Source organism: Podarcis raffonei, chromosome Z (assembly GCF_027172205.1).
Source record: "Podarcis raffonei isolate rPodRaf1 chromosome Z, rPodRaf1.pri, whole genome shotgun sequence".
NCBI classification, from domain to species: domain Eukaryota; kingdom Metazoa; phylum Chordata; class Lepidosauria; order Squamata; family Lacertidae; genus Podarcis; species Podarcis raffonei.
In genome coordinates this window covers 4,232,440-4,246,696 of record NC_070621.1, presented here as the reverse complement: position 1 = coordinate 4,246,696, position 14,257 = coordinate 4,232,440, and the positions used below count along the sequence as shown (strand labels likewise).

Here is a 14,257-nt window from a genome sequence, read left to right as displayed (position 1 = left end):
AAAAGATATAACACATGAAGAAGAAGGAAATAGGAGGGAGGAGGGGAAAGCAAGTTCAAGCAGAAGTTCTTCAAGTTACAGTTGATTCACTTGTGAAATGTTGAAGGGCATGCTACCTTGATAAGAAGCCATTATTATTATTATTATTATTATTATTATTATTATTATTATTATTACATTTATATAATGGTTTTTGGCCAACCAGAGGCCCTTCACTGTGACACAATCCCACGCCAATGAGACTCACCCGCTTCAAAATGTACCTCCCACAGTGCACTTGATACTGTAGCGCTAAGAAAATGGTAGAAGGAGTAAAGGTGCAATGGTAGGATCTGGGAAAGCCACTTCTGAGTTGGAGAGAAGGTGGGGTTGCGGGCTTCACGCCTTCCCCCACATGCACGGGGGCTGGCTCACAGCTCCCGTGAGATTGAGGGAATCTCCCTTGCCAGCCAATCGGCTAGCTCAGGAGGCGTGGCCTGCGCTATTTAGGGCCGCCGCGGCCGAGGATCTTCATCTTTCATCGCTCCAGCTGATCCGGTTTCCCATCCCTCCCACCCTTTAGGCAGGCTCTTTGACATTGCTATGCACTTCGGTTGGTCGCCGTCAAGGGGCCTGGTAGGAATTTTTTCCACTTGGCAAATTGGCTCCAGCCATTTGGTTTTTCACCTGCCTCATAGCAAATCGTCACAACTCCTTGGCATTGGCGGTTAGGCATTGGTAAGGGTATTGTTATGTAGATGAGAAGGGGGAGGAAGCGCCATCGCCTTCCCCCACACCAAAGGGTAGTCCGGTGAAGGATTCCGGGGGGCGTTGCCTTGTCCGAAGCCTATGGAGGTGTGGGCCTAAGGCACACCCCTGAGCGGTGACCCTGGGGAGCTCCTAGTTGATGTGCATCAGCAGGACTTCCCCTTCTGATGGTTAACCCTTTCCGGTCTTCATGCAATCGGGCTGAAGCCGGATAGTCAATAGGACCAATGCCTAAGCCAATACCGCTCATTTCTGTAACCAATAAAGTTGTGGCCAATTTTCGCCCATTAACCTAAATTATGGTGTCACGTGGGGGGAAGCGGGAACTTGCCACGCAACACCAGGATCAGCAGATTTGATGCTAAGGGCAGCCAGTCACATCTTTTCTCTCTTAAATCCTCAAACCTCAGTGGGGAAGCTTCATACCCCACACTTCCTGATGCAGGATTATTATTATTATTATTATTTATTATATACCCCACCCATCTGGCTGGGTTTCCCCACTGAGGACAAGGTCTTACTCCAATAAAAGCTAAGGCATATATAAACCAGGGTGCCTGCCTGATGAATTTGTGGGAAATAAGAGACCCGCTTTTAATTTCCAGCTCTACCTGAATCCAACAACAAGGAAAGTAGTTGCTGAGAGGTAGGGTAATTCAAGTTTTTATACAGTCGTACCTCTACTTACGTATCCCTCTAGATACAGAATCTTCGGGTTACGGCCATGGCAAACCCGGAAGTGTATACTTCCAGGTTTTGCCACGCGTGCATGAGCAGAAGTGCTTAATCATGCCGTGAGCATGCACAGAAATGCGCCTCTATTTATGTAATTTTTGGGGTGCGAATGGACCCCTGGAACGAATTAAGTTCGTGTCTGGAGAGTCCACTGTATATTGATTGAAGATTAAGACAAAATGGTGATAGGAGACCTACATATACTTATAATTTTGTGTTTTATTGGGATCGTTGTTGTTATTTTATTTTCTCTCTCTTTCTTGTTTTATTTCTTTTTTATATACAGTCATACCTCAGGTTGAAGTTTCTTCAGGTTGAGCATTTTCGGGTTGTGCTCTGTGGCGACCTGGAAGTAACGGAATGCGTTACTTCTGGGTTTCGCCGCTCGTTCATGCGCAGACTCTCAAAATGACATCATGCGCAGAAGCAGTGAATTGCGACCTGCAGATGCAGGTTGCGTTCTGCTCTGGATGCGAACGGGGCTCCGGAACGGATCCCGTTCGCATCCAGAGGTACCACTGTATTATTCTTTATTATTTCTTTCCAGACTAGTTTGGTTTTTTATTGTATAATATGTTGAAAACCTTCAATAAAATTGATTTAAAAGCTAATAAAGCCCTACCTGTGCTTTATTGGGCAAGGAATGAGAAGCATGTGCTCTCCAAACACCTCCAGAGCACCTTCTAATATCATTTCCCCCTCCTGGATTTTTGCCTGCTGCCCTGCCTGCCTTCATCCAGTTTGCCTCTCTGGCAGTGTAATGAGCATCAAAAATGGCAAATGCCTACAAACCACCATTTGAGCACAGAGTTTTTTAATTCCTATTCTAGCTAACTGACAAAAGGCGAGGCCTCAGCAGCACCAAAGAGCAGTAGCATGGAAGCAAGGGTCTACTTCAAGACTGGCAGTGCACAGCCTCCAGAGAAAGAAAAATATGACCTAGTGTTCAAAATGGTCCCTGAAGCAGCCAGTTAAATCTTCATGCAATAACCACATTTCCTTCAGCAGGAATCCTAGCTGCTTCAAAACTGGAAACTGTAAGACAACCAAGATCAATGTTAACAGCCTGATAAAAGTTGGCAAAGTACCTGTAGTTATCTACATGACCATGCAAAACTATGACCATGAAAAACTTGCTCTTCTGTTTGATTTGGGATGGCTTGATATAGCTTTTAGTTTTTAATGGTTTATATTTATTTTCATTATTTCTATACAATTCTTTATCACACTAAACCCAAGGCATCTCTTGGCATGGAAACAATAAATTGCAACCAATAAATATGGAAAATCTCTGTGTGTGTGTGTGTGTGTGCGCGCACACACACATGTGCGTGTGTGTGTGTGCATGTGCGTGTGTTTGTGTGTAGATAACAATAAGATAAAAATATAGTCTCACGTCATATAGCAATAATCACAATCATAGTGACTTTACTATTAGACATCCAGTAAGTCTAAAAAGGAGTTCTTATAAGCCAAACACATCCTGAAGGAGTCAGGCTTCAACCCTAACAGTATGGTGTCCATGGTATAATGTGAATGCACTTCCTGGCCTGCAATCTCTTTGCTGCTCCCCTGCCCTGGAACAGCCATCAGTGATATTACCTCTGTTTTGGCATTTTCTTTCACCCACTTTTTAATGAGGCTCACTTTTGATTTCTCTCTCTCCTTCTCTAGGCACCAGGATGGACTGGGCTCCAGCAGTGAATACGTTAAGGTAGGAAACCAATTGCCATCCCCCTTTGCATTCCTAAACTAGGGCCATCTCTAAACCAAATAGCACTCCAGGTGAGAAGCATCTTTGACTCCCATCTCCATCTGCACCAACTCTTAAACAACCTTAAAAAAAAAATCAAAAGTTTGTTGAACAATGCGCATGCATGATTATTGGCATTTATATCATTTGCATATGTGGGTCTGATCATAATCACTCCTGCACATAGGGAGTGGACCCATCAAAATGAAGCACCTCAGTTAGTCATACCCATCAACTTCATTGGGCCTCTTTTAAATATAACATGGTTGGGAAAGACCATTACTGCTTGTGTGAGCACAGATGTCATGATCTCTACAGTTGCATAGTGTCAGAGCTGCCCGAGGTCCCAGCTCACAAAGGACCAACGCCGCTTCGTTGTTAAGTACGAAAGTCTTTATTGAAGTTCAGTTTCACTTTCACAGCCGCAGCGTGCAGCCCTACGTCTCAAACTCTAGACCGCTGAAGCTCCGTCTGAATCTCCTCCCCCCTGACACCAGTTTAAGACTCTAGCCTTGCTCCACCTCTTCCTTTGTTCTTTCCTCCTCTGGTTCCGCCTGTCCGTCGGGGTCTCGCCCTTCCTAGACTCTTCTGACGCTGAGTCCCCTGAGTCTTCCCCCTCCCTCCGGCGGGCTTTAGGACCTGGTTCCCAATCCGGGTTTCCTGCTGTCCCGCGCGCCTGTACATTTGAACTTGGCGCGCGCCCAGCCTGCAACCTTCCTTCTGACCGTTGCACTGCTGCTGTCACTGCTCCCCCCTTCAGGGAGGCTAGCTGGAACTGACCTCCCCTCCGTTCCCCCACTTTCCGATGGAGGCGTGGTCAGCCCTGACTCATCTTCTCTCCCCGCTGCAGGAGACGCTGGTCCTGACACATGTGACTCTTCCCCGCCACTACGCTCTGGTGGGGAAGCAGGTCCTGATCCCCTGCTGCTGCTTTGGGAGTCCCCGCTGGCCCCTTGTTTCTGGTGTGTCCCCCCTGGGACCCCCCTTGCCCTGACCATCGGCGCCCCCTTCTGGGAATCTTCTGATTCGCTGGAGAAGCTCATGGAATCTCTCGGGTCACTGTCATACTCCCCTATGCTGCCCTCGGATTCTTCCCCTTCGCTCTCCATTTCCTCTCTTCCCTGCGCTTCTGCTCCTGAGCCCCTGACACATAGTATGAGGCCTCAGCTATTGGCTTTTCATGTTTATTTGATTGTGCCCCATAATTTTTCTAGCTGTTGCTTTATTTGTTAATTGCTCAGAAGTTTATTACCCAGAAGGTGGTGCTGGAGGATCCCTGTTTGATGCCTTGGGGTCCCTCGGGGTTCTGTTCTATGCTATTTAACATTTACGTAGAATCATAGAATTGCAGAGTTGGAAGGGACTACAAGGGCCATCTAGCCCACCCCCTGCAATGTGCGGCTTGAACCCATGATCCTGAGGTTAAGAGTCTCATGCTCTACTGACTGAGCTACATGAAACTGCTGGGAGTGGTTGTCCAGAGTTTTGGAGTTCAGTGTCAACAGTATGCTGATGACACCCTGCACACTATTTGTCTGTTCCACCTAAATCCAGAGAAGCTTTCTCAGTTTTAAATCAATGTCTGTCACCTGTAATGGACTGGATGAGGGTGAACAAATTGAAACTTAATCCAAACAAGACAGAGGTGAGTTGGTCAGTTGGAAAGCAGATCAGGGAATAAGAATTCAGTCTGTGCTGGATGGGCTCAGGTCTGCAGTTTGGACATGCTCCTGGACTAATAATAATGCTATTATTAATACTAATAGCAAATTAAGTTCTCTCATTCCTAATCCATAAACAACTGAAAAAACACCACCCACAAAAAGGGGGGGGGTGTATCACCAGACTTGGGACCACAAGGTTTGCAGGGGGGAATTAACAGGGGGAACCCTAAGGGAGGGAGAACCCCTGAACAGCCTGATGAGAACTGAGCATGTCCAGTAGCAACAAAATATGTCAGTGCCGGATTTCGGGCTCTCAAATGTCAACGGTGCCCTGTGTGATGCTAAAATTTGGTGGCCCCCCATGCCTCTTGTGCTCCATTCTATAGCACTGTTATGGTTGCACCAATTGTGCTACCCTAAAACTGCCTCTGAATAGGCTGACTGTGACTGACTGTTGGGTAGGGTGGCAAGAGCAGAAAACAGGGAAGGGAAGGGAGAAACTGGAAGAGGGCTGGAGTAAGACAACTGAGGCAAGGGGCTCTAGTCCTTGGGCGGGGATGTCCAGAGCACTGGGAGAGTGGCGATCCAGAGGGCTCTGCCTTCCTGTGCTGCACGTCCAAGGCAGCATCAGCTTCCAGGCTTGGCAGGGCTGGGCCCAGAAAGTAGCCGCACCAAGCTGTTGCTGGACTCCCACCTGTCAAGCACAGTTGGCATGACTAGTGGTCAGGGATGATGGGAACCAAAGCCAAACAACAGAGGTAAAGGTAAAAGTAAAGGACCCCTGGACAGTTACGTCCAGCCAAAGGTGACGATGGGGTATAGCTCTCATCTCACTTTCAGGCAGAGGGAGCCAGCGTTTGTCCACAGATAGATTTCCAGGTCATGTGGTCAGCATGACAAAATTGCTTTTGGTGCATGGAGGACTGTGATGGAAGCCAGAGAGCACGGAAACTCCCTTTACCTTCCCAATGCAGTAGTACCTATTTATCTGCTTGCCCTGGTGTGCTTTTGAATTGCTAGGATTGGCAGAAGCTGGGACAGAGCAACAGGGATTCGAACCGCTGACCTTCCAATCAGCAAGCCCAAGAGGCTTGGTGGTTTAGACCACAGTGCCACCCGCTCCCTTCATAAGCAACAGAGGAGGGGGCACAGGCTACCCGTTCCTGTCTAGAGGGATGAGAAACCCTACAAGCTGTTTCGTACAGGGGAAATCATTGATCCGCCAGGCCCAGGTCCCTCTGCTCCAGCCTCCGCTTCTGCCTCCAGTTCCGGACTGCCCTCTGCCGCAGCCTCTTCCTGCTCACTAAAACTTGTTACCTCTTCAGCTTCTGACAGCTCCTCCTCCCAGTCTGTTCCCTCTTGTCCCTCCAACCACTCATCACCATCACACTCTTGGGCTCTGAGCCTTCATCCTTTTGGGGTTCTCTTGGGGGTTCCCCAGCTAGTGCCTCCCACCACTCCCCATCATCCAGGCAGTCCATGACATTTGCATTTGTTCACCTGAGGTGGCGGTGAAGGTCTAGCTGAGGTTGTGCTTACCCTTTTCTGTTGTGAATCACCCTGGGATCTTTGGATGAAGGGTAGCGTACAAAATTAATAAATAATAATAATAATAATTAGTTTATGGCAACTTTTCCTAAGCTAGTGGCTTCTAGATCTTTTGGACTATAACTCCCATCGGCCTCAGCTGGCATACCTGTGTTGTGCTGGCTGGACTGTTGGAAATTTTAGTACAAAATGTCTAGAGAGCACCAGCTTGGGAAAGGTTGGTGTACAACAGGGTGTCAATGGAGGTGACCCCTGGGGCTTTTGTAACGGCCCTGTTTGCTGAAGGCAAGCTTCAGCCCTTTCTCCAGCTGTCACGTGGAAAGGAATGCAGATCTCCTCAAATCTATCATGAAGTTGCTGCTTATCTGCCAGCAAACTATTAACATTCCTGAGGGTTGGTTAGGAGCCCACAATGGCACTGGCTAAACTTTGATCCTGCTGTTTGCCTGCACTGCTAAGTTTATTGCAGGTCAGCCTCGCTGAGTGCTGTTTCTTGCATCCAAACTTCCATTGTTATATCCCGGGAATTGCTTGAAAATCCACCCAGGGGCTCAAAACATGTAGTCAGCTAGAAGAATCCCTTAGAAAAAGGTGCCTTCCCTCTGATGTAAACACCACCACCCCACACACACACCATTTACAGGTCTTTTTAAAGCTTAAAAACGTTCAAGCAAATAAATATTCAAACATCTTTTGGGTTACAGGTAGGGAGCAAGTTGACCTATTTATTGAACGTTTCTGCAGGGAGCTTTGAAGATGTTGTGCCGCAAAGCAAATGTTATCACACACTTTCCGGTGCCCTTTACCATTACTTTCCTCATTGTCAAGTCCCAGACAGGTATTGCCTCAAAGGCAAAATATTAGCAACAGACCAGCACCGCCACCTCTCCAATAACCAGATGCTAGTCTTACAGCAATATTAACAACGCCAGAGAACAATTTCAGCTACATTTTTTATTTGTATCTTGTATTTCCCATATGTTATCATCACAAACAACTCTTTGCAATAGTTAGGCTAAGATGGTCCCATTGGCACAGAACAATAATGCAAGGTTACTGGCTTATCGAGGGACACGGGTGGCGCTGTGGGTTAAACCACAGAGGCTAGGACTTGCCGATCAGAAGGTCGGCGGTTCAAATCCCCGCGACGGGGTGAGCTCCTGTTGCTCGGTCCCAGCTCCTGCCAACTTAGCAGTTTGAAAGCATGTCAAAGTGCAAGTAGATAAATAGGTACCTCTCCAGCGGGAAGGTAAATGGCGTTTCCGTGTGCTGCTCTGGTTCACCAGAAGCAGCTTAGTCATGCTGGCCACATGACCTGGAAGCTGTACGCCGGCTCCCTCGGCCAATAAAGCAAGATGAGCGCCGCAACCCCAGAATCGGCCACAACTGGACCTAATGGTCAGGGGTCCCTTTACCTTACTGGCTTATCATGGCTTACCACAAACCAAGCACATGCAAGCAGAGTCCTTGTCCAGTTGCTCTTCTGTGGGCTCCTGTTACACCTGAAGCAGATTGTGGTTTGTTGCTTCCTAACAAGCCATGGCAATGACTTTACTGCACCACTGCTTAAAGTGTCAAGCAGTATATAAATTGTTGGAATAAATAACAAACAAATGAACAATTGTTTAAGGCTGGCTAGCAGTTATGGCTTCTCGGGGAGAAACTAACCCAGGGCTCCTGGTTCAGATGTAAAGGGAGCCAAAAGATCTGCTAGCCCTTTTTCTGCAGCTCCCCAAGGCCTGTGTAGTTTAGCAGTGGCGATGGCAGCAGCAATGACAACTTTAATTTAATTTAATTTTAGTCTTTACCGCTTTGATTCTTTGCTGTTTCCTCATTGTGGAGCTCTTTCTGCAGTGTTCAGTGATTGCTTCCTGGAGGGCTTGTGCAGCTTGCTCCCTCCCTCTGCTCACCAGATACAGATCTACAATATCCGTAAAATAGCTACCACACATGGGACCTGCAACAAAATGTTCTGCTGCCAGCCAGCCAACCATGCAATACAGTCATACCTCGGGTTACAGACGCTTCAGGTTGCGTTTTTTCAGGTTGCGGACTGCCAAAACCCAGAAGTACCAGAACGGGTTACTTCTGCGGTTCAGCAGTCGCGCATGCGCAGGAGCGCCGAATCGCAACCCACGCATGCGCAGAAGCGCCACTGCAGGTTGCGGACGCTGCAGGTTGCAGACGTGCATCCCGCATAGATCACGTTCACAACCCGAGTGTCCACGGGCCGGATTTACAAGCCTGGGGGGCCGCATTCGGCCCCAGGACCTAAGTTTGCTGACCCCTGCTGTTGGGTTTCTTCTGAATATTTATTTGTACTACTGCAAACTTTGGAGTTCCTCCAAGCCTGTTGAAGCCTTCACCTGCTGTGTGAGAGGTGCTGGTTTAACTACATGAGCAATGACATTCACAACCTTAATATTGGAAATTGGGGGAACAATAAGCAGGAGAGAGTGGGGCTGTGCCACAAAGTCCCTAGTCTAAATTTGATGGTGGTGAGGGAGAGACAAGGGTACTGCGGGATGAGGGTGCTTCACTCTGGCTGTATTTGGGAATCAAATATTACAGCAAAGGCTTTGGAGGAAAAAACCTGTGTTTTGAGGGAGAAGTGGAACCCATGCGTTTTGAGGTCCCTCAAAATTATGCATGTGCTTAGGTTATGTCCATTATCTCCAGCTAGCCCATAGACCTTCCCTTTGCTCTCCCTTGTGCAGTTATACGTGATATTCACATCTCCTGACTCATGTGTAGGGGTGCTTCCTTCATCAAAGCCCAATCCATGTGGCTCAATGCTGCCTCTTCTCCCTCCCCCACTCCCTCCCTCCTTCTTTCTTTGTGCTTTCTTTCCTTTTGTTCTTAAAGTCCAGATTCTAAAGCAGGGCAGAGACAGCACAGGCTGCTCCCAGGTCCTGTCATGTTAAATAACAGACCGCTTGGTGGGTCCCGGGAGGGTGGTGGTATGGGGGGAGGATTAGGAAGAGAGGAAGTGAGGAAAGCTGACATTTCCGAGGGCTGTACACATGGGGAAATCTTATTCTGTGCCCAGAAAAACCCAGGCACTGTTCTGTAACCTGAGTGAAACCAGACACAGCCTTTGACACACAGGCGGGTTAATGGGGTGGGGCATGGGTGCCCCCTTCCCAGGGTGGGCCTGTCCTTTTCCAACATTGGAATGTGCCTTTCCCCACAGGAACTGCCTCCGCCTCTCCCGAGAAGTTCTGTATCTGTCTAGGGAAGGAGCACCACACTCCCTACGACTCCCTACCTACGACAAGGGAGGGGTGCTTTTCAAACAGATAATAATAATAATAATAATAATAATAATAATAATAATAATAATAATAATTTGTACCCCACCCATCTGGCTGGGTTTCCCCAGCCGCTCTGGGCAGCTTCCAACAAAGATTAAAAATTCATTAAAATGTCACACATTAAAAACTTCCCTATACAGGGCTGCCTTCAGATGTCTTCTAAATGTCAGGTAGTTGTTTATCTCTTTGACATCTGCTGGGAGGGCGTTCCACAGGGCAGGCGCCACTACCGAGAAGGCCCTCTGCCTGGTTCCCTGTAACTTGGCTTCTCGCAGTGAGGGAACCGCCTGAAGGCCCTCAGCGCTGGACCTCAGTGTCTGGCTGAACAATGGGGGTGGAGACGCTCCTTCAGGTATACTGGGCCGAGGCCGTTTAGGGCTTTAAAGGTCAACACCAACACTTTGAATTGTGCTCGGAAACATACTGGGAGCCAATGTAGGTCTTTCAAGAACGGTGTTATGTGGTCCCGGTGGTCGCTCCCAGTCACCAGTCTAGCTGCCGCATTCTGGATTAGTTGTAGTTTCTGGGTCACCTTCAAAGGTAACCCTACGTAGAGCGCATTGCAGTAGTCCAAGCGGGAGATAACCAGGGCATGCACCCCTCTGGCAAGACAGTCCGCGGGCAGGTAGGGTCTCAGCCTGCGTACCAGATGGAGCTGATAGACAGCTGCCCTGGACACAGAATTGACCTGTGCCTCCATGGACAGCATCACAATCAGATTCTTCCAATCCAACATCTCTCCCCATCTTTCGACCATCATCTGTTCTGCCATCTCTCTATCCCCATTAATGGATGAAAGAAGAGTTTGTATTTGGAACTCACTAACAGAGCACACAGGCAATGATGTTCCCCACACTGTTTGTCCCAGCATTCATGTATTTACTATATTCCCCCGCTGTCGCTGCCTTGCCTCCAAACAGCTCAGGTTAGTGCACCTGGTTCTTTTCCTGCCCATCTGTCTTATTCTTACTACCCTGTGAAATATTCTAGGCTGAGACTGAACATGGGAGCTGCTGTTGCAGAAGGTTTAGAGGAGGGATGGGAAATTTGTGGCCTTCCGGCTGTTGCTGGACTCCAGCTCCCATCAGTCCCAACCAGAATGGCCAGTGCTTTGGGAAGATGGGAGTTATAGTCCAACAACATCTGTGGGACTTTCCCATCCCTCATTTATTTTATTTTTTAAAAAATACATTTTATTGGTTTTTTTTAACATATTTCCAACAATCATATAACATAACTCCTTATCTTATACAATGTTTTAGACTTCCGTCAACACCGCCGATGATTTTTCGTCCTTTCTCACTTATTCTGTATTTCTTAATTCTCTATTACTCTTAATTATCATTAACTAATAATTCTCATAATCTTTCTTGCAATATTTCAAATAGTCCTCCTTACAAAACTTATTGCAGTCCTACTAGCGTAATCTGTTCATTACAGTTACTTTTCAAATAGTTCATATATTTACTCCAGTCTTCTACGAATCTCTGGTCCCGCAGGCTTCGAATCCTTTGTGTTAATTTATATAATTCTGCAAAGTCCATCAATTTCATCTGCCATTCTTCTTTCGTCAGTAATTCTTCTTGCTTCCATTTTTGTGACAATAATATTCTTCCCACCCCTCATTTAAAGGACACTCTAGTCAGGATGAAAGATGAGCTGCAAGAGGCAGTAACTCTCCAGCTTTCTGAATACCAGTTGCCAGGAAATAAGAAGTGGCGAGAGAGTTGCCATTGCACTCATGTCCTGCCTATTGGCCTCCCAGAGGCATCTGGTTGGCCACTGTGAGAACAGGGTGCTGGACTAGATGCAAAGCCCTGTGGTGGCCAAGCTCAATCCAGTGCCACACACCCGTCTCACACTAGGCCAGTGATTCTCAAACTTTTTTTCTGGGCCACACTTTCAGGATAAAAATTTACTCATGCCACACCATTTTTTTTTATTGATAAGAAATACATAGGAAAAGCAACTCCTCCTAGTGCTTGATTTATAACATAGAACACAATTACTTTATAACGCGATCATGGGACATCCAGAAAGTTTGAAACAATGCAGCTACATAAGAACATGAATCCTTCCCAAAATATAATTATAAATGAGCCTCTTACATATGTACATTAAGTATGTCTACAAACTCATTAAGAGTTGTGAGCTTGCTTTTGCTGAGTAATCTCATTAATGTTAGTATCACTTGATGTTCTTGCTCTCATTTTGAAAATATATCTATCCATATTCTGCAAATGGGAAATAATTTGATACTATACTATACTATACTATACTATACTATACTGTACTCTACTGAAATGTATAAATGTTTCTCCGATTGTCCTTGAATCTTCCTGCCATACTTTCCATCTTCTCCTGTCACCCCAGTGTGGCACATGACACACCCTTTGAGAAGTGAGAACCACTGTGCTTGGCCAATTGGATTTATATAAAAAACTGTGGATCTCAATCATGGCAAGAAGTAAAAAAGAAAGTGCCCCATCCTGGCAAAAAGCAGAAGACTTTGCTCAATCACCATCACCGGACACACACCATACAAAGATATGAAGTGGTGTCCATAATGGCAGCAACAGTAGTGACAATAAGCTCATTTGCATAAAATTAGTACAGACTGTGGAACTCCACTTTCCTTTAGTTATTCACAAGAGTTGGTGGCAGCCACCAGCTTACCTAACTTTCAGAGGGAAGAGGTGAGGTCTGCCAGCAGGTATTGGCTATAAAACTACGAAAATAGAACCTCCATGTTCAAAAAAACAAACAAAAACAATATACCTGTGAAGACTGCCCCCCCCCCAGACAACAGCAAAGTTGTTTTCAGCCAAGTCCTACTCAGAGCAGACCTGCTGAAATTAATGAACCTAAGTTAGCCAAGTCCACTAAGGGTCTACTCATGAGAAGGACTAACATTGAATAATAGCCTGTGAGAGCACTATTGAGCACCCCCTGTTTGTGGGCTTCCCAGAAGCATCTCTTTGATAATGGTGGGAAACAGGTTTCTGGACCAAGTGGGCCTTCATTCGTTCTGACTTTTGTTCTGCAAAGAATTTTTTTGTTCTGCAAAGATTATCTTCTATTTTTAGCTCAGACGATCCAGCACTGACTATAACAGGCTCCATTCCCTACAGCTGTCTGAATATTAATATTCCTTTCTGAACCCCTTGGGCATCCGGCTGGTCCCTTGTGAAAACCATACTGGTCTTCTGGGTGCTGAACATAAAAAAGTATACAAATCAGACATACTCTGCTTCCATCTCTCTTTTAGGTGTGTTTGCAGTGTCCTTTCCCCCGGGAAATTGCACTTGACTTGTTTGAATTAATTACATAAGGGAATGAGCAGTACTATTCAAATATTAACTGTGCCATTCATGGCCCTAGCACTGGAATTTGTGGGTGCCTGGCCCTTTCATGGGCAATTTTGTGGGTGCTCAGGGCCCCAGGGAGCTGGCATCTATGAGGGTGGGGGTGGTGAAACAGCTCCTGGAAAGGGGGAAGGCAAGACAGAGCAGCCCCATCTCCGGCACCTTAAGGTGCTTTGCCCCAAACAAATAGCATAAGGTTGTGAGGCTGATTTGGTTTCTCTCATCATCAACAACAACACATTTGTACTCCACCTTTCCATAGTAAACTACACTCAAAGCAACTCACAACATGAAGAAAATGTAAATCTCCCGCTATGTTTCATTACCTGTGTTGTGTTCTGATCCAGGTATATGACACACTCTTTCTTTGCCAGATTCAGGTAGGTAGCCGTGTTGGTTTGACGCAGTCGAAATATATTTTAAAAAATAAAAAAAATGTCCAGTAGCAACTTAAAGACCAACTAAGTTTGTTCTTGGTGTAAGCTTTCGTGTGTATCTGAAGAAGTGTGCATGCACACGCAAGCTTATACCAAGAACAAACTTAGTTGGTCTCTAAGGTGCTATGGACTTTTTTTTAAAATATATTCTTTCTATGCCAATAAAGGAGACTGATTGACCAGGAACAAGACTAAGATAGCACCATTGGTTAGAGCGTGGTACTGATAATGCCAAGATTGCAAGTTTGACCCCCGTAAGGGACAGCTGCATATCCCTCCATTGCAGAGGGTTGAACTAGAAGGTCCTCAGGGTCCCTGTCATAGTGGATAGTTCAATGAAGGTGTCAACTGAGTGTGCAGCTACTGTGAAAGGGGCAAATTCCACATTAGAGATAGTTAGGAAAAGAACTGAAAATCAAATGGCCAGTATCGTAATGCCATTATACAAATCTATGGTGTGACTGCATTAGGAATGTAAGTTTTTCTAAAAAGGGAACAAAGAGAAAAGATATCAGAGCCTGGTGCAAAACCCCAGGGACTCAACGCCCCCCCAGGCACCTCCTAACAATGTCCATGGCCCCTATCAAGATAGGCTGTCGTTTGTAGAGAGCAGCAAAATAAGGAACCTTCAGACCTGATTCCCTTGGGCTCAGTCTACCAGGAAGGCCCCACCGAAATCAACGAGGACAGTGAC

General features: G+C 46.4%; 1 protein-coding gene across 2 annotated transcripts in view; it reads left to right on the top strand.

The window, feature by feature from the left end:
* SH2D3C (SH2 domain containing 3C) overlaps positions 1–14,257 on the top strand; it is a 74,887-nt gene that overhangs the window by 26,354 nt on the left and 34,276 nt on the right. For both annotated transcript variants that reach the window (XM_053373625.1, XM_053373626.1), the window contains one exon: positions 3,157–3,196. In XM_053373625.1, the coding sequence (XP_053229600.1) occupies positions 3,157–3,196 (40 nt within the window). The remainder of the gene's footprint in view (positions 1–3,156; positions 3,197–14,257) is intronic.